Source organism: Alnus glutinosa, chromosome 14 (genome assembly GCF_958979055.1).
Source record: "Alnus glutinosa chromosome 14, dhAlnGlut1.1, whole genome shotgun sequence".
In the NCBI taxonomy this organism is placed as follows: domain Eukaryota; kingdom Viridiplantae; phylum Streptophyta; class Magnoliopsida; order Fagales; family Betulaceae; genus Alnus; species Alnus glutinosa.
Window position 1 is genome coordinate 15,549,938 of NC_084899.1, and position 22,836 is coordinate 15,572,773.

Below are 22,836 nucleotides of genomic sequence, written 5' to 3' on the forward strand. Positions count from 1 at the left end.
GGGGCACGCCACAAGGCTACGTCCATCTGGGATGATATTGTGGTTAAGATGGAGCGTCGTTTGGCCAGTTGGCAAAAGTTGTATTTGTCCAAGGGTGCTAGGGTTACCCTCATCAAGAGTACACTCTCCAACCTCCCTACGTATTTCATGTCTATTTTTCCCATTCCTACTCATGTGGCTAACCGTATTAAGAAGCTTCAAAGAGACTTTCTTTGGGGTGGGATAGGCGAAGAATTCAAATATCACTTGGTCAGATGGGACAAGGTTTGCTCTCCGATCTCTGAGAGAGGTTTGGGTTTCAGAAACTTGAAGACTTTCAATCGTGCTCTTCTAGGCAAATGGCTATGGCGTTATGGGTCTGAGCGAGATGCATGGTGGAGAGTCGTGGTAGATTCTAAATATAGCAGCCTAAGGGGTGGTTGGTGCTCTCTCGAGCCGACAGGAGCCTTTGGGGTGGGGGTATGGAAAAACATCAGGAAAGACTAGGATTCGTTCTCTCGTTACACTAGATTCGTCGTGGGGGATGCCTCCAAGATCAGTTTTTGGCATGATTTGTGGTGTGGTGACACAGCCCTCAAAGCAGCCTTTCCAGCTTTATTTGCCATTGCTCGCCTTAAGGACACCGTTGTTGCGAATAATCTGGAGCGGTTGGGTGACTCATTCCAGTGGAATGTGAGCTTCATCAGGGAGGCTCACGATTGGGAGGTGGATATCTTTGCCTCTTTCATCCAATTGCTACATTCAGTTAAAGTAAACAGAGACAATAAAGACAGTTTGTGGTGGGTCCCCTCCAAAAAAGGAGTTTTCATAGTCAAGTCCTTCTTTTACTCCTTAACTAGCGCTGGTGGCAGACGCTTTCCCTGGAAAAGTGTTTGGCGTACTCAAGCTCCTCCTAGGGCTACTTTCTTTGTATGGACTGCAGCTCTTGGTAAGATCCTCACCCAGGACAACCTTAGAAAACGGCATGTTATTGTGATCAACCGTTGTAGCATGTGTAAGAAGACCGAGGAAACTGTGAATCATCTCTTTCTCCACTGCGACGTGGCTTCTGTTGTGTGGAATTCTCTCTTTAGCCGTTTCGGTGTGTCTTGGGTTATGCCTAGACGGGCGATTGACTTGCTTGCATGTTGGTAGTCATCTGGCAGATCAAGGAGTGCTGTTGTTTGGAAAATGGCACCTATTTGTATCTTCTGGTGCCTTTGGTGGGAAAGAAAAAATAGAAGTTTTGAAGACTTGGAAAGAACCTTGGAAGAGACTCTTTCTTTGTTCTATCATTTTTTGTATTGTTGAACTTCAGCTTATGTCCATCCTTTGTTTATTTCTTTTTCTAACTTTCTCTCTCGCTTATCTATTTCTAGTTAGGTGTTTTCCTTGTATACTTCCAGTGTACCAAGGGGCGCCTTACGCTTTTCTAATAAATTTGATCTCTTAACTATCAAAAAAAAAAAAAAAACTATTTACACATATCTATTCTGAAACTTTTTTTTTTGTTAGGTAAGCAAAAAGTTTATAAAAAGCGTAAAAGCGCTCCTAAGTATCCAGGAAGTATACAAAAAGGACACCGAAACAAGAAAAAAGAGGGAATCTATTCTGAAACTTCTAATAGAAGTATTGCCTCGAAATCAGAAGAAATGAGTCATAAACTAGAGTAAATGGGACAATAATGGCATTTATTATTTTTTTTATAAGTAATCAAAATATTATTAAAAATGACCAGAGGTGCAACCCAGGTACATAGAAATTATACCAGAGATACACCTAGCGAGAACGAGAAATAAGGGACAATAATGGCATGTATAACTACAAGCAAAAAAGAAAGTATAATTTGGGAATCCCTCCCAAATTGAAAAAATTATTTAATTATGCACACATAATAAAGAGTGCCAATAATCAAATGTTTAGATCACATTCTACTAAAATCTTATAAAACAGCAAAAGGAAAACATATATTCTTTTCTGGTGTCAATATAATTTGGAAAACAAAGAGTGCTGCAAAGTGAAGCCTATGCTTTCATATTAAGATAAAAACATAAAAATAAACCAAATGTGAACAGACCTCTTTGTGCTTCTTTGAACCAAACAGTTCTGAGTCTTCAACTGAACGGTCTCGATCCCTAAACAATTTGCGAAAAAATCTTTCAGTTCCTGGACTACTTTCAAACAAGCTACCACCATTGCTGATTTCATTAGAGACAGTATTTTTGGAATCTTCAGGGTGCACACGAAACAATCTTCGGAACAATGAAAATTCGGAAGGCTCTTCTTCTTCAGCATTGGCATTCCCCTCATCAGCTTTATCATTTGGATCTTTCTTGTCCTCAGACTTATCTTTAAATAACTTCCTAAAGAACCCCTCTTTTTCATCATCTTCAGCATGTTTTGAACTTTTCTCTTCAGAATTCACCGTATCTTCATCTTTCTTGTCCTTATCTTTAAACAATTTCCGGAAGAACCCCTCTTTTTCATCATCTTCAACAGATTTAGAACATTTTTCTTCCGAGTTGCCAATATCTTCATCTCCCTTCCCATCTTTCCCATCCTTCTTGTCCTCTAACTTTTCTTTGAAAAACTTACGAAAGAAGCCTTCCTTTTCATCATCTTCCACTGATTTAGAAATCGATTTATCCTCAGAGTCACTCTTGCTATCCCGAAACAACTTCTTAAAAAAACCCTCTGAGCTCGACGTCAACTCCTCATCCTCACTTTTACTGTCCCTCAAAAGCCTCTTAAAAAACCCATCCTTCTCAGAATCATCATCATCTTTCTCCACCGACTTCCTGAAAAGCAACATATCTCGAACCTTTGAACCTGCCTCATCCTCACTTCTACTGTCCCTCAAAAGCCTCTTAAAGAACCCATCCTTCTCCGACTCATCATCATCTTTATCTGCAGACTTCCTGAATAGGAACGCATCTCGAACCTTTGGACTTGGAATGAACTTCTTTAAAATATTGTTCTCCTCTGAAGATAACTGATTACCATCCTCTTGCAAATTTTTTCCCAGTGAAGTCGAGAACGATAGAGTCTTTGAAGTGGGTGGTGACGATGTTCGTGACAACAGCTTCGATGACAGTAACTTATTCAACACCTGGTTCTTGCCTCCAGGGCTTGATGACACAATCTGAGGCTGTATCAGAGGAGGCCACTCACCCATCAAAGTCGCTGCAATCTGGCACTTCTCTTGGATCCTACTAATCCCTTCATTATCATCCGAATCCTCAATCTCCGCCATTAAAAACCAATGCACTTTCAGAGCTATCTTCGACGATAGGGAGCATATATCAATGACAAACTTATCCAAAGATGGGCTTGGCTTGTGCACCATCATATAACAAATTTGAAACAAATAGCTCTCCACACCCGGTAAGGGTAGAGTGTACATCCGATTACAGAGGTAGTCTCGTACCCCGGGGTGATCATGCTTGTACAAATAGCTAACGGCGATCCACTCACAGAAGAACGCCGAGTCGAAGAACCGAATGAGCCACCCATTCTCGCTGGACTCACTCGCCCGGTTGGTCCGCGAGGTGATCTCGCGAGGCGACTCATCCGATTCCCCGCGAGTCAGTCCCAGAAGCCGCACCATTGCTCAATCGGCCATCACGCTAATCACAATCAAATCATCCAATCTAGCATTCCACTGCTCCGATATAAACCCTATAAATCCCCTAAACCGTCATGGAAAACCCTAATTTCGCCAACCAAAAGCAATCCACAACTCTTCAGCAATTCAATTCAAAATGTCTAGTGTGAAACCCTTGATATTCGCAGTTCCTGACCAGAAGCCCAAAATCCGAAGCATAAACAACAGCGAAATGAATCTTCTGTTCGTTTCTCGGGAGAAGAAAGAGGAAAATACCATTAATTCGCACCGAGAAAATGCGAGGAATTTAGGATTCGAGAAAACTACAGAGATCGAATTACGCTTACGCGGAGAGAGTGGAATCGGATTCTGAGAATATACAGAGACGAAGCGAATGCCAAAAGTGGATCTCCCTCGTCGCAAACGACGTCGCTGTGCTGCTTCTGGTCGTGGCGGTCGTGCTGGCGGTGGTGGTCGTAGTTGGAGAGAGCGAGAGAGAGAGCAAGGTTGAGGTAATTATTACTAGCTATATTTGATTTTTTAAAAAAAAATTAATAATAATAATAACGTGAAAATTGAATGCACGCGTGCGAGTGCGAGTGCGCACAGTTGGTGGCGTGGGGTTCCTTGAATTTCCCTCCGGTGAAGGAATTGTGTAACGTAAAAGCAATTATTGCGATATTCAAGTTTTAAATGTTTGATTTGGTGGGGTCGGGAAGTTTTCTCTCGTTCTTTTTATGTTTTTTCTTTTTTATTTGTTAGTTACAGTTCTTTTTCTTTTTTATTTGTTAGTATAAAATAAATGCGGATTCTTAGGGTATGTTTCAGCTTTGTATTATATTATATTATATTATATTTGAAAATGTTGTTTTGGTGGATTTTTAATATTAAAATTGTATCCCGTGTTTACCCGATCTGCTTGTTGACCTGTTTTTAACCGAAGTTAAAAAAATTTAGCCCAACTCCAAAATAATAAAAAAAATAAAACATAAAAATTCAAAAGTGGCTCGACCACCCTTAGGCGTCTAGGGGTGGTGGCTGAAGCACCCCCAACTGTCTAGGGGTGATTGCGCCACCCCAAAACAGCTGCTAGAGGTGGTAGAGCCACCCGTAGGGGTGGTTCGAAAATCACCCTAATTTTAAAAAATGGATAATTGCAATATTAGTTCCTGTGGTTGGCCTGAATTACAAATCACTCCATATGGAATCAATATGAATTCAGAGATCCATGTGGTTGGCTTAATTTACAAATTGATCCCTAGAGTCAAATTTCGTTAAAATTTTTGACAGATTCTATTAAACGCTACGTAAGCGACACACCAGAGTACACACCAGAGTCAATAAAATAGCGACACGTGTCCATCTTAATAAAAATATATAAATATATTAAAAAATAAATAAATAAAACTTAAAAAAAAAAAAAAAAAAAAAAAAAAAAAAGGCGAAGGGGTGACCGTGCGCCACCCTTGGCCACCTCTGGGGGGTGGCTCCCTTGTCAGCTCTGGGGGTGGCACACAGCCACCCCCAGTGGCTGGAAGTGGTGCACGGCCACCCCACTAGCCTGGAACGAGCCGCCCCGAAATGCTTTTCGAGGTGGCCAACACATTGGCTGGGGGTGGCCAGGCCACCCCCAAAGGGCCACCTCTTTGCTTTTTCTTTTTCTTTTTATTTATTCTTTTTTAAAAAAAATTTAAATTTAAATTTTTTTAAAAAAAAGTTTTATTTATTTATTTGTTAATATATTTATTTTTTTTATTATTAAGATGGACACGTGTCACCATCTTATTGGTTGACATGGCGCTTATGTGGCGTTTAGTAGAATCTGTTAAAAATTTTAATGAAATTTGACTCTAGGGATCGATTTGTAAATTAAGCCAAGCACAAGGATCTCTGAATTAATGTTGATACCACAAGGAGTGATTTGTAATTTAGGCCAACCACAGGGACCAATGGTACAATTATCCCTTTAAAAAAAAATTAGTTTTTTAGTTTTATAATAATAATAAAAAAATCATTTTTATATATATTCTTCTCAATTATATTTAATTCAATTCACACTCATATTTTGTTTCAGATTCTCTAAACCATCCAAGCATAATTTTAAAACTTAAATTTTCTCAGTATTCATAATTTTAAATATAGTAGAATATAATACAAAAAAAAAAAAAAAAAATGAACACCCAAACATGCCATTAGCTCTTATTCTTCGTTAAGAACACCGTTTGAGCGGATGAATACAGAGAACATAATACAAATACAGACACAAAAATAGCAAATATTCTAGGACTAACATATTCATCAAACTGTACCCCTAGGCGTACTCTGACCACCAAAATTGCACAAGAAGCATCTATTCAACATGTTTGATCTCTTCAAATGTATTTGACATATTTACCTAGTACTGCTTAACCTCTGTACATCTAAAAACTATAGATGAGATAATACAAACCCAAATTTGGTGCCAATTAAGAAGACTGAGAACTAATTCCAGAACTATAATATACAATAGCCAAGTCACCATTACAGCTTACAGCTCATCAGGAGCTTCTGTCTTCAAAAGAAATATTAAATAAAATGAGTAATTATATTTTCCCCAATGAACTATCGATCATTGCCAACATGCTACCACGAATTGACACATCGACTAAAAGAGAGCATGCAACTACCATTGTTGTACCTTTACACCCCTTCCGTTAGGGAATCTTGTTAAATTGAACAGAATATTCTATTTTTATACTTTAAAATTTGTTTAAAGACATAAATACCTTCAAACAGTAATTTTATAAAAAAAATATTTTTTTATTAAAAAAAAAAAAGAAGAAAAAAAATAGAAGGGGTGACTGCCACCTCTCTTTTCCTTTTCCTTTTCCTTTTTTTTTTAATTGTTTAATTTTAAGGTCTTATATGTAAATTTGAAACTTGAATTAGGGTATTTAAATCTTTTTACGAATTTGACTGACGAAAAAGGGTAAAGGTACAAAAATGGTAGTTGCATGCTCTCTTTTGGTCGAAGTGTCAGTTCGTGGTGACATGTTGACAATGACCGGTAGTTCATGAGGAGAAAAATGTATTATATGTAGTCCAAGATTTCACAAACATTTTCAACTTTTTTCCATTCCTTATGAGTTGGTGCCCAAATAAAATTTTGATCTCGATCTGAATATCTAGGAAAAACTTGTCTATTGGTATAGTTTCTGGTCTAGTGACGTGTCGTCTCAGAATGCGCTCTCTCCGCCACCTAAAAGACAAAAAATTAAACAAAGGAGCTTGTTGCATTCCGTCCCATGTCGAAGAAGAATAGGGAGGCGAGGAAGAAGAAGAAGAAGAAGGAAAGAAGAAAAGGAAGAACTCGATAGCAATGTAAATATCCATACAGAGAAAAACAGGAAAGTACATTTTATTTCCCCCTCGCATATTACCTTTCAGTGTCAAACTTGCTACAAAGAGAAATATTTGTTTAGGGACAAAATGTTCTCTCCAACAGTGGACCCAACAGAGTTCCTCAACAAAAATCAGGCGAAAACCCATATGTCGCAAATTCACCCGGACTTTGCTTGGTGCTGCAAGGACTGTAATATGTTCTTCAAAAGTATGGAGGAACTCGAGTGGCACAGTTTTATGGTGTGCCTTATGAACAGAAGGCCACCAGACCAGAGGATAAAGGAATATGACATCGCGATGAATGAGAAGAAGAAGAAGGAGGAGGAGGAGGAGGAGGATGAGGAGCCGGCAAAGAAGGAGAAGGCGGCGAAGGAGAAGAAGGACAAGGAGGAAGATGACTGAAGGGTCAGAGGCCACTTCTTTGACTTTTGGAGTTTGAGGGGGCATTTGCCCCCTCTCGACCCCCCTCCCTCCACCTCTGCTTGCAAGCCTAATTAAGCAATCCTAGTAATCTAAAAAACTGACACTAGGTGTTGTATAATGGACATATACACAACATTTGCATACCAAAAAAATTGGAGATCTTTGTTGACATCTATAAGATTTGTATAGCAACAAGAATTCAAAGAAAAATAATGAATTACTGATGAGCCCCTATCAAAATATATGATGCTAATAATAAAAGTAGACATCAAGTTTCAAGGAATTATGTGATTAAGCCTCAAATGATGTTGTTCAACTCTTGTGTATCTATAGTAAGAACAAGAAGAAATTAAAACAAATAGCGAACCAGAAACGGAGCTCCAAAACACAACAGCTACAACGATGGAAGGTGGCGGCAGAGAGCAGAGGTGGCTGCAAGAAGACCACACGCCGAAGAAGTGGCCTCCGACCTTTCAATCATCTGACTCATCTTCCTCATCCTTCTTCTTCTCCTTCGCCACATCTTCCTTCCCTGCTGCCTCTTCCTCCTCCTCCTCCTCCTTCTTCTTCTTCTTCTTCATCTTCTTCTTCATTGCGGCGTCATATTCCTTTATCCTTTGGTCTGGTGGCCTTCTGTCCATAGGGCACACCATAAAACCATGCCACTCGAGTTCCTCCATACTTTTAAAGAACATATTACAGTCCTTGTAGCACCAAGCAAAGTCCGGGTGAATTTGCGACAAGGACGGAGCTAGACATTTAGTTGGGAGGGGGCCAAACAAAAAATAAATTAAAATATGTAGTTAAAGTATAAATACAAAATATATTGGGTAGATTTGGTATCTCTTCATCTTCAAGTTTTTTCAACGCCTTATTAAGTCTTTTAAGTGCTTTAAAAAAAAAAAAAAAAGGTTTTCTCTTCTTTCTTTCTTTTTTCTTTTTTTTTTTTTTTTTTTTTTTTTTTTTTTTTTTTTTTTGTCTCAACTCTATACTACATCATCTACAATACAAACTAATATTTCCTTTTATTCAATAGGTTATATCAGTCACAATATGTTGGAGTGGTGTTTTGCACGGCGTGGTTGAACCGCCTATTATTTCAAAATTTCTTCATAAGATTCCAACTCCTGCAAAGATTAATATTCTCAAGTTTTTTTTTTTTTTTTTTTTTTTTTTTTTTCTAAATCTTCATCTTCCCAAATTAATTCTCAACACTCAAGAACGAACCTCCAAAAAAAAATATTGAGAAATTTGCTCCTTTATTTTTAGCATGCACCCATACTTTAATTCATTTCTATTTCTCCACAAATTATAGACCATTTCACAAAAAGCTAATCGACACAAATAAGTTCTAAAAGATTTATTCCTTCACACTTTAATAACAAAAATAGGCCAAAATTTCTGTACCATATCACTGCTATACATGCCTCCAAAGTTAGCAAAATAATTCTGATCATCATTCCCCCTTATCGGATTAAAATCCAATGACAGCAAAGAGTAATCTAGTGGCTTCACGCAAGATATAGGCTGCGGGTAATTAATCCCCTCTACTTCCATATTCTTCTAAAGTATCATTGATCGCCTGAGTACCCATTATTCCTGATGTTGTATCTTTCATGATCACCATATAATCATCATTTTTCTTTTTCAAATGAGCTGGGGGGGCATGGCCCCTACTGGCCACCCCCCAGCTCCGTCTCTGATTTGCGACATATGGGTTTTCGTCTGATTTTTGTTGAGGAACTTTGTTGGGTCCACTTTTGGAGAGAACATTTTGTCCCTAAACAAATATTTCTCTTTGTAGAAAGTTTGACACTGAAAGGTAATAAGCGAAGGGAAAATAAAATGCATTTTCCTGTTTTTCTCTGTATGGATATTTACAGTGCTATCAAGTTCCTCCTCTTCTTTTCTTTCCTCCTTCTTCTTCTTCCTCACCTCCCTATTCTTCTTCGACATGGGACGGAATGCAACAAGATCCTTTGTTTAATTTTTTGTCTTGTAGGTGGCAGAGAGAGCGCATTCCGAGATGACACATCACTAGACCAGAAACTGTACCAACAGAAAAGTTTTTCCTAGATATTTAGATCGGGATCAAAATTTTATTTGGGCATCAACTCACGGAGGAATGGAAAAAAGTTGAAAATGTTTATGAAATCTTGGCAATATTTAATGATGTGACAAACATTATATCAGGAAGTGATTATCCAAATGTTAATTTGTTCCTTATTAAGGTGTGGAGAGTAAAAGACATTTTGGCTAAGAAGTCTAGGGATGAGAATGACTACATAAAGGCCATGGTGGTAAAAATGAATATTAAGTTAGAAAATATTACCAATAGTTAATGAATGGGCCCGAAAGTCCCAGTCAGCCCATTACCATTCATAGTCCCAAAGAAGGCCAGTTACGCGGTCCATCTACCTAGCCTACTGATTCACTGAAAGGGCCAAGCCTCATGAGGCGTCACGTGACAAATCCAAGCCCACCCGAAAACAATCCGCAAAGAGCCCATGGAGAGATCGAACCCCTTAGATACCCAGAGGTGTCTTGGGACGTCGAGGCCCACGTTCTAAATACATAGGCGCCCCATGATCCGAAATGTGGAGGTGCACATTCCTAATGCGCAAAGAAACACAACCCAGACGTGTGGAGTACCCATGTTCGAGAACTGGAAGACGCATTAGTTGGACGGGTGGAAACCCCACATTTCAGACACTGGAAAACCCACAATCAGAGAATCAACTCCCCCCATTTCCAAGAGAAATCGATTCTCACCCTCACTATAAAAACCCACAGACATCTCGATATGGTCTACCTAAAATTATTATGATTAAGGCATTCATACATTCTCTCATATTCTCCTGAAAACAAACTTAAGCATCGGAGTCGGACTAGCTAGCACTCCCAACAAGCATCCTTACTTAGCTCTATTGTTTTGCAAAAATTCCAAGACGAACTTTCTCGAAGCTTATGCTACCGACCGGAAACTATTTTTACAAAGTTTGAGAAGTATTGAGGAGAATGTAATCTCTTGATGGCAATAGCTACAGTTTTAGAACCAAGGTTCAAGATAAAGCTAGTTCAATATTGTTTTCCTATGATTTATCTAGAGCCTGAAGCCATCAGACATATTGAATTTGTCCTTTGAGTTTTGCATGAATTATATGTTAAATATGTTAAGGACCATAATTCAGCTATTGAACAAATTGAACATGTAAGTGCTCAAAAATGCATTTCTAGTGCTTCTTCCAATGTTGCTGGAATTGGGAGAAGTTCTAAAAGTGGTAAGGAAATGTTTGAATCATTTGTATGAACTGTGGATACAATTCAGCCAATAAAATTTGATTTGGACATATATTTGGAGGAGAATGTATATATATGCGAGGAGGGTTCAAGTGAGGACTTTAATGCTTTAGAATGGTGGAAAGCAACTCCTCTTAAGTTCCGCATATTGTCTAAAATGGCTCGTGACATATTGTCTATACCTATTACCACGGTGGCTTCAGAATTAGCTTTTAGTGCTGGTGGTTTGGTTATTGATCTGTACCGGTCGTCATTATCCACAGACATTGTTCAAATGTTATTATGTGGAGCAAATTGGGTGAGGGCATTACATGGACTCTATAAATCATCTAAGGTAGTTTTATTTTTATAGTGTTTATTATTTTTTTTTTGTTCTGCTTGGCTTGTATGAAGTACTAATATATATATTTTCCTTTTTGTAGGAGGGGCCATCTTTGATTAAGTATGTGTACCTTAGTTTTTAATTTGTATTATGTAAAACTGAGAAACATATGTACTATGATACTATATTTTTTGAACTCTTGTTTGGAGAATTTTGTTGGAGGACATGAATCATGGGTGCTAGGAGCCTGTGAAATTAAATCCAAGTTAGAGGTAATCTATAATCCAAGGTAGTGTTACATTTTTGTAGTGTTTCTTTATTTTTATTTTGTTTTTACTTGTATGAAGTACTAATATATATTGTAGGAAGATCAACTTTGATTTAGGCTGTGTTACCTTGGTTGTTAATTTGTATTAAGTAAAACCGAGAAACATATTACTTTGATATTGTATTTTGAAACTCTTACTTGGAGAATTTTGTTGAGAGAACAATACATGCTAGCTGGGATTTTAAATTCGAATTTTAAGATAATTTATAATTTTCTATCATTAAATTAAGGTCAATTCAAAATTTTGTTATTATGAGAATCTCTCTTGACATGTTTACCAAGTTAAGAGAACTTAAGTAAGTAATGCAAAGGAGTAAAAATTAACTTAATTTTTTTTTTAATGTTTGTTTACAGATTTTTGAGCTAATTCAGAGTATGAAGTTGCTGTTTATCAAGTCCCTAGAAAAAGTAATATTGACATTAACTGTGGAAAAAAGCTGGACTTTCTCCCAAGAGTCAGACCCATGGAGGTTTGTGATTGGTTTATTAGTATTACAACATTATTGACATTATTTATAAAAGTAATATTGATATTAATTGGTCCCTGGCTGGTTCATTTGAGAAGTCTCTACTGTCTTGTTGTTTCTTCTATGGAAAACCGAGTTAGGTTGAGGTTAGTGATGTTGTCGTTTATGTCATGCATTTAGCATTACTGGAGGGAATTGATGGTTTTCTACTGTCTTGTTGTTTATTGTTGGCATATTATTGTTGATGTTTGAACTGTCCTGTTAAAACACTAATGCTGACATTTGAGTAGTCTCTATTTTCTAGTTTCTTATTTAGAAAACACAATCAAGTTAGTGATGTTGTTTATGTTATGGGTTTAGCATTACTAGAGGGAATTGATGGTTTTCTATTGTTTTATTGTTTATTGTTGGCATTGATGAGTGCCAAATATTGCATATGTGGATCCCTTAATTTGCATTTACTAAACCTTTAACTTTGTTATTTTCCAATGTTTTTTGTTAGTTTTGGTATTTTAATATTTTGCAGATCATTGAGAGAAAACGACAGCTTTAAGGTGAAAAATGCAAAGCTTGGAAGAAATCACACTTTGAGAAGACCTAGATGATGTGGTTATGTTTAACCAAATCATTGAAAAGATTAAATCGGAATTTCTCTAATTGGAGTCAAAATCAGATTGGTTTAAATTTCAGATTCTGCACATGTTATAGTATTTTTGTCATAACTTTCTGCTCAAGTATCAGATTAAAGTGAGATCAGCGGCGTTGGAAATCTAACTCAAAATACTACAAATAATAGTGAAATAGGATTTTCCTAATTCAAAAGTGTCCTGCACTATAGGAACGCAAATATAGACGAATCCTATTCCGATTTGTACTATGATTGCTTCTAAATTTGACTAGGAGATTGAAGTATGATTTTTCTAGAATTTATAGGGCTTCTAGGAATTGTTTGCTCCCTATAAATAGACCTCTAAGCCTCAAGAAGAGGGGGAAGCAAGAGAGCAGAAACCAAACTTCATATTTTTCTCTTTTTAGTATAGTTTTTCTTTAGTTTATGATTTATTTTTTATAGTCATGTGTAGCTAATTTTTCAACTAAGGTTGATGATAAAGCATCATCAATGAAGAACAATAATACTTCTATTTAAGTTTTTATTATTCGATTTTATTTGGTTTAATTTTTTCAATGTTTTACTTCTTTTCAATGTGAGGAATGATTCTTGGATATCTTTTGTAATTCAAGGATACATTTGATGATTTGAGATAATTTTATATAATTGATTGCTTGATTTTTATTTACAAAACAATTGGATATCTCTTGTGATTTATTCTACGGATACATTTAATGATTTGGTTTAAACTGGATATCTTTTGTGATTTGTGTAAAAAATGGATACATGGGATGTTTTGATTAACTGTTTGAAGCATAGCAAAACATACCTAAGATTTTAATTGTGAGAACTTCGGATTAATATTGATGAACATGAAGTATGTTGTTATGATTCGATGGGGGTGGATTCTTTTTATCAAAAATCAAACATTTTTTGGAACTATGTTAAGATTTAATTAGTTTAGAAACAAAATTGTTTTTCAAGAATACAATTCTCTGTGAGATCGACCTCGCACTTGCAAAATCATTTATTGCAAACGATTCGTACACTTGCAAATACAAGTAAAATTCACATCAGGCATCTTGTTGTTGACATTCATACTTTCATGTTGAAAACCTTGATGCATACCTTGATATGCTTTATGATGAAAACATTACATAACTCTGAAATTCTAAACCGATTGTTATGTCTTAATGATTAAATCATTCATTAGTCTTTGGTGGCTATAACCATTTTAATCTTGGCTGCCATTGGGACAGTCATGGTAAATGATGGGATTACACTTCTATAAGACCACAATTTTAATCTTGGTTGCCATTGGGATAGTCATGGTAAATGACGGAATTACACTTCTATAAGACCTCAAAATTGTATTGACTCTTAAGCAATTGTATTGTACTATGCTACCGAGGAAGTGTATGGCAGGAGTTAAGAGGTCCTGTCACATCATCATATTTTGCTACTTGTGTTATGCAACAATATATTTTGCTCATCAAACAATTGCAAAGGCCATCAAACTGAAACGATGCCTTAGCAATGGTGATTGACAAACTGCCAATAGCCACTTGAAAATCTCAATGAAAGGACAATTAATATTTGTGTTATTATAATAACCTCTCTTGACATGTTTACCAAGTTAAGAGAACTTGAATAAATATCGCAAGGGAGTAAAAATTAACTTAATATTTTTTTTTTCTTTTAATTTTGTTTACAGATGTTGAGCTGATTCAAAGTATGGTTTTGTTGTTCATCAAGTGAAGACCCATAAAGTTGAAGTTGGCATTGTTTATAATTTTACACTATTTGTAAATTGTTTTTATTATTATTTTGATTTGTAATAAGAGGTAATACTACAAAGGAATTATGTATAAATTTATAGTGGAAATTACAATGTAATACTACAAATGTTTTATTAATTAGAATGTGAAATATAGATCAAAGAGTTAAAATTGTACTGAATTTTAATATTAATTTTTTTTTTTGAAGTAAAAAATTATATAAAACCCCAATCGAGCTCGATTGGAGGCTTGGCTTGTTAAGCTAGCCGAGTTTGAGCTTGGCTCGAACTTGGTTAGGCTCTTAACAAGCCGAATTCGAACAACTTTTCAAAACTTGGCTCGAGCCCGAGCCAAGTTCGAGCTCATATTCTATGTTTTTGAGTCGAATCTAGCAGCCCTAAGCTCAGCTCGGCTCGACTAAAATACAACCATACTTTTCAGGGATGGCGTTGGTGCCGACCATTTTCATTACTCGAATTGAGCTCGAGCTGAGTACTCGAGCTTGGGCTCGGCTAATAATGCGAGGTCAAGCTCGAGCTCGACAAGGTTTACACCTTGGTGAGCTGAGCTCAAGCCCAATTTTTTGGCTCGTCATGAGCTCGAGCTTGAGCTTATGAAAAAAGTAAATGAGCCGAGCTTGAACGAGAGGTACTCGCTCAACATCGGCTCGTTTACACTCCTAGTGACACACACACGCGCACACACACAATAATTGACATGACTTATGCTTACCATTCCTTAACTGCGTTTAAATGAGTTAAAAAACCATCATATATGTGTACAATGAGATTTTGAGTTACATCTTGTGATCATTATGTGATTCTCTTGATCATGTTTGTATTGTGTAGTTATTGTGAATGTTTAATTAGCATTTGGTGGGATCCTAATTTTTGTATTTTTTTGTGTGTAGTGTTGGTTTTTTTTTTTGGTTAAATACATCACAAGTACCTATGGTTAGGCCTTGCATCAAATCGTCACCTTGGTTTTAAAAAGTGTCACAAGTAGTACCTATCATTAGTAAAAAAAACTATTTGGTACTTCTGTCTAGCCTACATCCATTCTTTTAACAATTGTCCACGTTCACCCCTTAAAATGCTGACACTTGTCACTCCTTCCACATGTTTAGTCCAACTTAGATTACCATCCCATGTGGCCCACAGATCACAGGATAGTGTGATACTTATGGTTTCAATGCCACGTAGGACGAATAAATTATTAAAAAATTACTTTTTTATTTTTATTTTACGGGTAGTTACATTTTACCCCATAAACTATCAACCTCTGTCAATATGCCAACACGAACTGTCACTCTTACCACCCGACCGCATCGAAATACCATTTACTTACCAAAACTCCCTACCGTTAGGGAATCTCGTTAAATCGAATAGAATATTATATTTTTAGACGTTAACTTTCGTTTAAAGACATATATACCATCAAAAAATAATTTAATAAAAAATATCAAACTTGAGATTACAAATATATCAAAAATATAAAACCTCAAAAAAATTAAAATGTTAAAAATAAAAATAAAAATAAAAATTCTAGGGTGTGGCCGCACGGCCACCCCATAGGCCGAGGGTGGCTCGCATATGTAAATTTTGATTATAAAATTAGGGTATTTGAGTCATTTCAAGTTTTTTAATGAGGTTGGCTGATGGAAGGGAGTTTTGGGTACGTAAATGGAAATTCGATGTAGTCAGGTAGTGAGAGTGTCAATTCATGGGGGCAAATTGACGAAGGCTGGTAGTTCATGGGAAAAGAGTAATTGCCCCTTTATTTTATTAAAAAAATTAGGAAAAAAAATTTGGGGGTGGCCAGCTACCCCCATTTTGGCCAAGGAGTGGCCGGTGCCACCCCTATGGCCTGCAAGGCTCTTAACAAGCTCTTGGGAAGGTTTCGTCATGAAGCTGTCATGCTGGATTTGATTTGAAGAAAAGCTTCTGAGTACTTCCGTTATTATGTCGTCATGACTAAGTCGGTTTTGAAAATGGCTTGGAGGACTTCTGTCATGAAGCTGTCATGACGACGTTTGTAGACATTGACGTGTCAATTTCTGATAGGAAGAACATACAATTTTTGTCATGACAGCTCCAAGTTTTTCAATTGATGAAAATCCCTCATTTCTCTCATTTGCTGACTATTTCCTCTAACCCTCAAAGAGAAAAACGTCTCATTCCTTTTGGTGAATAAGTTTTTAGTCATCATCAGCTTAGATACCATCTAGAAATCTTTATACCTTCACTATTATTGATCCAAGAGAGTATGTGAAGAAGCCTTGAGATATACCTTTCTTGTTGTTGATTTCAAACAACACCATACACATCATTCTTCTGCAAAGTCTACCAGTAAGTCGGTAAGGAAATGCACTCCAAGAAGATTGTAGACCTAGGTGGCAAGCGGGAAGCTGATTGGTCTTATATAGTCTAGGACATTGCAAAGGGGTTTTTAAGTATTCCTTGTGCCTGTAATCTGAATCTTCTTGATATAGTGATTTCCAAGGTTTGGCTGCTCCGGAGACCATTTTCCCTTGATGTGCTCTTAGGTTTTCCACTTCATAAACAAAATCCTTGTGTTGTGGATGTGTTAATGTTGATTATGATTATGATGTTTTAAATATTGTTCATTGCAATTTATTTTCATACATATTGTTAGGGGTGCTTGTCGTTTTGGGGGTAGAACATGATCCTATTGTTCTTTAATACTGTATCATGATTATTTAGCTACCATATTATCACAAAACAAAAACTCATTTTACATCTCATGCCTTTATGTATGAAAACCAATTTTTTCAAGGTCGATTGTCAAGTTAAGTTCCTAATATTTGAAAAAATAGTTAAGCATAAGCAAGTACGAATTTAAAAAGTAAAAACATGCTTGAAAATGAGAGATTTAAGGTATAGTTTAAGTTTCTTACCCCAAGGTTTTGAGGAATTAAAACTTTCCTCACTCTCTCTCTCTCTCTTATTTTTTTTTTTCTCCCTATAGGTCTAGACGAACATGGTGACTAATGGATATAATGCCCTTGATATAGGCAAGCTGAAGAGATAAGAATGGCTAAGGTATCTCTCATGCTCTTAAAAGAAAAAAGGATGTTAGAACAAAACGGTCGTTCGTTGGAAACTTCGATCGTTCGAGCCCAACTTTAATCGTTCGAAGGTTGTATAATTTTTTAAAATAAATAAAGAGACATTCTTCATAATTTATTTGAAAAGAGTTTTATTAAAACATGGAAGAGGTAGAGTATTAGGTTGCCGTCATTGTCATATTTTATTAAAATATAGGTATTAATTATGCGGGGCATTACAATAACAACAGAAGTCCACAACTTAACTAAGTAAATTGTTATGGAACTTGTTTATGTAAAGAGTTTCTAATAACGTTTGCATTATCAAAATTAGTAACTCAAAAACATTATGATTTATTTTGAAATAGGGTAGGCACAATCCCAGCGACAATTCACTCATTTTAATGTAGAGAAATTTATGCAATATATTAAAATATAAGTAATCATAGCTTTCCTTCATATAGTTTACTCGGGCTCTTAATGTTGGGACTGATGTCCAAAACTCCAATTGTGTTAATATTGCTTTTCTATAAATTGAATAATATTAAACATTGCATATATATATATATATATATATATATATATATATAGGGTTAAACACCTTTTTGGTACCTATGGTTTAAAGTTTTTATTTTTTGCTCTCTATACTTAAATTCGTATTACAGATGGTACCTGTGTTATGGGAAAAGACGGAGATAGTACCTTCGTCCAAATTTCTGTAAAAAAACTAACAGTTGTCCAAGTGTCTACTCTCAAGTGTTGACACATGTCCTATACATTAAATAAATTAAAAAACTAAAAATAAAAAGCTTTAAATTTTTTTAAAAAAACTTAAAAAAAAAAAAGCATTAAATTTTTTTTTTTTTTAAAAAAGAAGAAAAACAAAGAGAGAGAGAGAGAGAGAGAGTGAGAGATAAAGAGAGAGAAGTGGGGTGGCTGAGCCAACCTTTAGTCAAAATGGGGGTGGCCGCCCCCCCTATATTGGTCATGATTGGTTTGGGGGTGGCTGAACCACCCTTAAGGGCCAAACCCCCTTACTTCATTTTTTTTTCCTTTCTCTTTTGCCCTTGAGGGTGGTTCGGCCACATGAGTGGTTCAGCCACCCCAATGGCCAAACCCCCTTAATTTTTTTATTTATTTTTCTTGCTCTTTTGCCCCATGGGCTAAACTCCCTTAATTATTTTTTTTCTTGCTCTTTTGCCCTTGGATTTGGCCAAACCACCCCCATGGGCCACAGGGGTGGTTCATCCACCCCAAGACCGGCCAAGGGAGCCACCCTTTCTTTTGTTTTTGTTTTGTTTTGTTTTTTTTCATTTTTTTTTAAAGCTTTTAAAATTATTAAGTTTTATTATTTGAAGTTTTTTAATATTTTTTTAATGCATAGGACACGTGTCAATACCTGAGAGTAAACACGTGTAAATACCTGTCAATACCGTTAGTTTTTGGATGGAGATACCATCTTTATCTTTTCTCATAGCCCAAGTACCATCCGTGATACGAATTGAAGCACATGGGGCAAAAAATAAAAACTTTAAACCACAGGTACCAATACCCTATTTAACCTTATTTCATATGATATACATATAAGGTTCCTAAGTTATATTGTATTTGACTAAGGTGTGAGTAATGAGATTATCGCACATAAGATCATAGTCATAGGTTCTTATAATTTATAAAAGATTGTTCATAGTAATAAATGGAACTGGGAAATCCATCTAGACTACAACATGTCAACCTTAACGATCTATCTTGATTAGGAGAAGAAGGAAGGGCTTCAGGTTGATATGTTGGTATAAAAACAAGATAGTGCCATGCACCGAGCAGACTATGTGAGTCATTATTCTTTCAACACTGTAATTAAGAATGATGTACGTGCACGACGACTTGTAATAGTTACTCTAAATCCTGAGAAGATTGAGAACTCAGATGTAAAGTGTAGGTTACTTTGATGTACAAGAATGAGATCAAATCACTGGTCAACACTTTTGTGCATTGTGTGATTGTATGTAGCATTGTGGGTATAAATTCTTCAAGAAGGAATCCAAATTCTTTGTCATTTAACAAAGTGATAAGAAATATATTCTCATTGATGTAGATTTAATGGGATTGATTATCCTAAAGCTCGGGCCTAAGTATTTCAGTGGTATTTACTAAAACTTTGTTTTGTGCAAGGTAAGATGAAAAACTCACAAGGTACAAAAATGATATATCATGTAATTAAATCAGGAGTATCAAGAAAAATAGGTAGTGAACTAAGTAACGATATATTGACTTTGGTTCGACTATAGAATGATTTTGTGAAGGGGTAACATGTAATAAATAAGTATGTCGCAGTGATTGATTCATTAATTTGAAAATACATATTGGAGTGTAGTCACATTTGTTTAGTGCAATCAATTGTGATTAAATAGGGTCATGTGATATTGTCACAGACCTATTTAAAACTAATTGTATTTTTTCCTTTAAGTCATTCTTTGAGCCGATGTAAATTGACCATATGCTATGAGCTTCGGTTATGTATTTATTTATTTTGGATTATTTAATTTGATAAAACAGGGCCAAAAGAATATGATTCCTAAGTGGCTCATTACTTAGATATGATTAGGCTTAGGAATTAATTTCCTATGAGCTTAAGCAATTAAATAGCTATGAGCTTACAAATTAATTTCTTATGGACTTAAGTATTTAAGAGCTATGGGCTATTGGAATTAATTCCAAAAGGCTTAAAAAGAGATTAAGGAAAATAAGACCTAACGAATAAAACCCAAGCTCATGCTAGAAAATTAGTAGCAATTGAGTTAGGATAAAAATCCTAGTCCTAGGTGCCTGGTATGGACGTGTGGTGCATGACCAAGGGAAGTGTTTCCCTCTCACTTGGCCATGCACCCTACTAGGAAGGTGGAGGAATTTCATTCTTCCTATGACTCCAATCCTATCTATGCTACAACTCTTTCTTATCTCCTAACCCTATCATAAGTGTAAATCCGAGTTTATAAATAGAGAGCCATAGTGAAGTATTATTTACCAATTCACTACTTCAAGTTGTGAGTCCACACTCACGGTCATATTCAGTCATCAGAGAGAAGATCTGGAGGTTGAGTCAAGAACACGTTTGTTAGTTTGTAATTGGCCTCATTCTGATTGGACAAAATCACTTTGTATGTAAAGATGCTTTTCAACAGGGATTCCACTATTCAGAAGTGCTTCAGATGATTTTGCACTGTTAGCAAGTCAGAGATTTCGGTTCCCTGCCAGCCGTCCGGACGCTCATCTGTCCATAGTTCCAGCTGTCCGGACGACGTACAATACCGTCTGGACGCCCGACAGACCAAAGCATCATCCGTCCAGACGACGTGGATTTCCATCCAGACACTCATCTGTATCTAAAAGCTTATGTTCCAGCTTGCATCCGTTCGGACGACTCAGCAGCCCGTCCGGACGACTCTCAGTGATCGACTAGCTTCAGATTTCTTTCCAAGTTCAAATAAGGGAAGATTGCTGCAACCGTCCGAACGACGTGGATTCCCGTCCGGACGTGCTCACCCATAAGGCAAGAATCTCAATTCAAATTCAACCGTCCGAACGCTAGTCTACCATCGTCCGGACGCGCTCTCAACAGATATGGAAATTGCGTGTAGAAGATCAATCGTCCGGAAGGCCATCCCCCTGGTCCGGACTCGAGAAGCCTTAATAAGGAAATTACTTGCAGCGGACGTGCGACCGTCCTGACTCGGCTCTTAATCAGGAAAGATTTTTAGCGAAAATCTCAGAATTCTGGTCGCACAGTTGTCCGTCCGGACGGCCCATGTCCACCGTCCGAACGGCGCCCGTATTTATCAAAGCAGTCGCCCATTTGAAGCCTCAGCCTATAAATAGAGGGCCATTGGCATTGAGAACTACAAGAATTCAGTATTGAATTCCACTAGAGCTTAGAGAGTTAGTTGTGAGGTTATTGAGCTGATTTGTTCTCTCTAGAGCCATTGTTGTGTGTGCTATTGTTGCGCTTAAATTGAAGTCTATCTTAGGGGTTGGCCATAAGGTAAATGATTCTATTGAAGACCCCTTCAGGTAGGAGACCTGGTTGGGAGGCGTTCGTGTTGGGTTACACGTTAGATAGCAAGGTACGACCACTGCATCAGGGGTATGTGAGTGTTACTATCTTGTATCTAGTCTTGTCTTCTGAATAGTAGATATCTTGGGAGGAGTGGTTTTTTTCATCTTGAGTTTACACTTCATTAACAAAAATCATTGTGTTATTTATTTTCAGCATTGTTAATTTTTGTTAACACTTTGTGCACACACACACACACACTTGTTGTTTATTTTAGAAGTCAATTTCTATTTTTCAACGTTCTTCAACATTCAACATGCAAGGAGCAAATCAACCAAAGTCAACTGGCCCTAGTAGCTTAGGAAAGGCTACTTTCAATTCTAAGTACCCTGAACATGTTAGTTTAATTAATCTAGCATTGTTTATTTTTATTTTTTTTATGGGATCGATATCCCGTTGCGCATACTTTGATTAGCGTATGATCCCCAACACTTAACCTATTCCTGTTTTGGTTGACGTTGTCCCGAAGGACTTGTACTACAATACCGGTGCCCCAGATATTTCCGTATACTGTAATGTACTAGTAGCCTAATCGAATCCGACCTCGGGTGACCCTTGCTACTAGTAAAGCCGTAATGGTGACCCATCATTTTATGGTGCACCAGTCACAAATAATCATTGTATCCAAGGTCAAACGATAAAAATAAATCTCTTTGACCACAGAGTCGAGCCTATATAATGGTAACCTCATGGCTGCTATACCGCACGTACCAGTGTACTATGTCATATGATGTAATATTCCTCATTTATTATAAATCGTATATAAGCAAATATTCGATTGAAGCAGTTGTAAACATGTTATAAAATTTAGTAGAGTCATTACATATTCCTTTGAAAAGTAAAGTATGCTCAATTCATTAATATATTGCATGTTAAGAAAATACGGTTCCATAAGCATTTACTTACCTTGGGCGATTGTTCTTACTCTCAGAAATTTTAATCACCATGTTACTGCAATTCATACTCTAATATCATACACAACCTAAACTAGAACCTTAATGTAGCACGAGAATGTCTCACTTTGAATTAGAATCAGCCTTTGGCTTTTGAGAAGAAGGATTTCTTTTTGTTAACTCTTGTAAGTGTTTACTGAAGAGATAGCCACTATGTGACTGAAAATTTCGGCTCTCCTTTGAGCTCCTTTCTCTCTCCTCTCTAGGATAGAAACCAGAGACTCTGTCACCTTTTTGTTTGGTCGCAAATAGTTTTCCCCTTTCTTTCACTCCATCTTCTCACTTTCTGTTAGTATTTTATGTTGGCAACATTCTGGTTGACAAAAACACTTTATGTAACGGTTGCATTTTAAACAGGTTTATCAATTTTATTCAGAGTCTTCAAGTTATATGGACATCGTTCGTTTCAAGCCATGTGACCGGTCACAAGTTTCTAGAAGATGTCCATGAAAATTCCATGCAATTTCCAAGTCAGATCAACCGGTTCCTGTGCAACCGTCCGGACGGGCCTTT

The 22,836-nt window shown here is 36.6% G+C and overlaps 1 protein-coding gene across 1 annotated transcript in view; it reads right to left on the bottom strand.

Annotated features, from left to right (window-relative positions):
- LOC133856580 (phosphatidylinositol 4-kinase beta 1-like) overlaps positions 1 to 4,094 on the bottom strand; it is a 41,436-nt gene extending 37,342 nt beyond the window's left edge. The window contains exon 1 of the mRNA XM_062291638.1: positions 2,057 to 4,094. Coding sequence (XP_062147622.1) covers positions 2,057 to 3,586 — 1,530 coding nt within the window. The 5' untranslated portion in view covers positions 3,587 to 4,094. The remainder of the gene's footprint in view (positions 1 to 2,056) is intronic.
- Between the last annotated feature and the right edge of the window lie 18,742 nt (positions 4,095 to 22,836).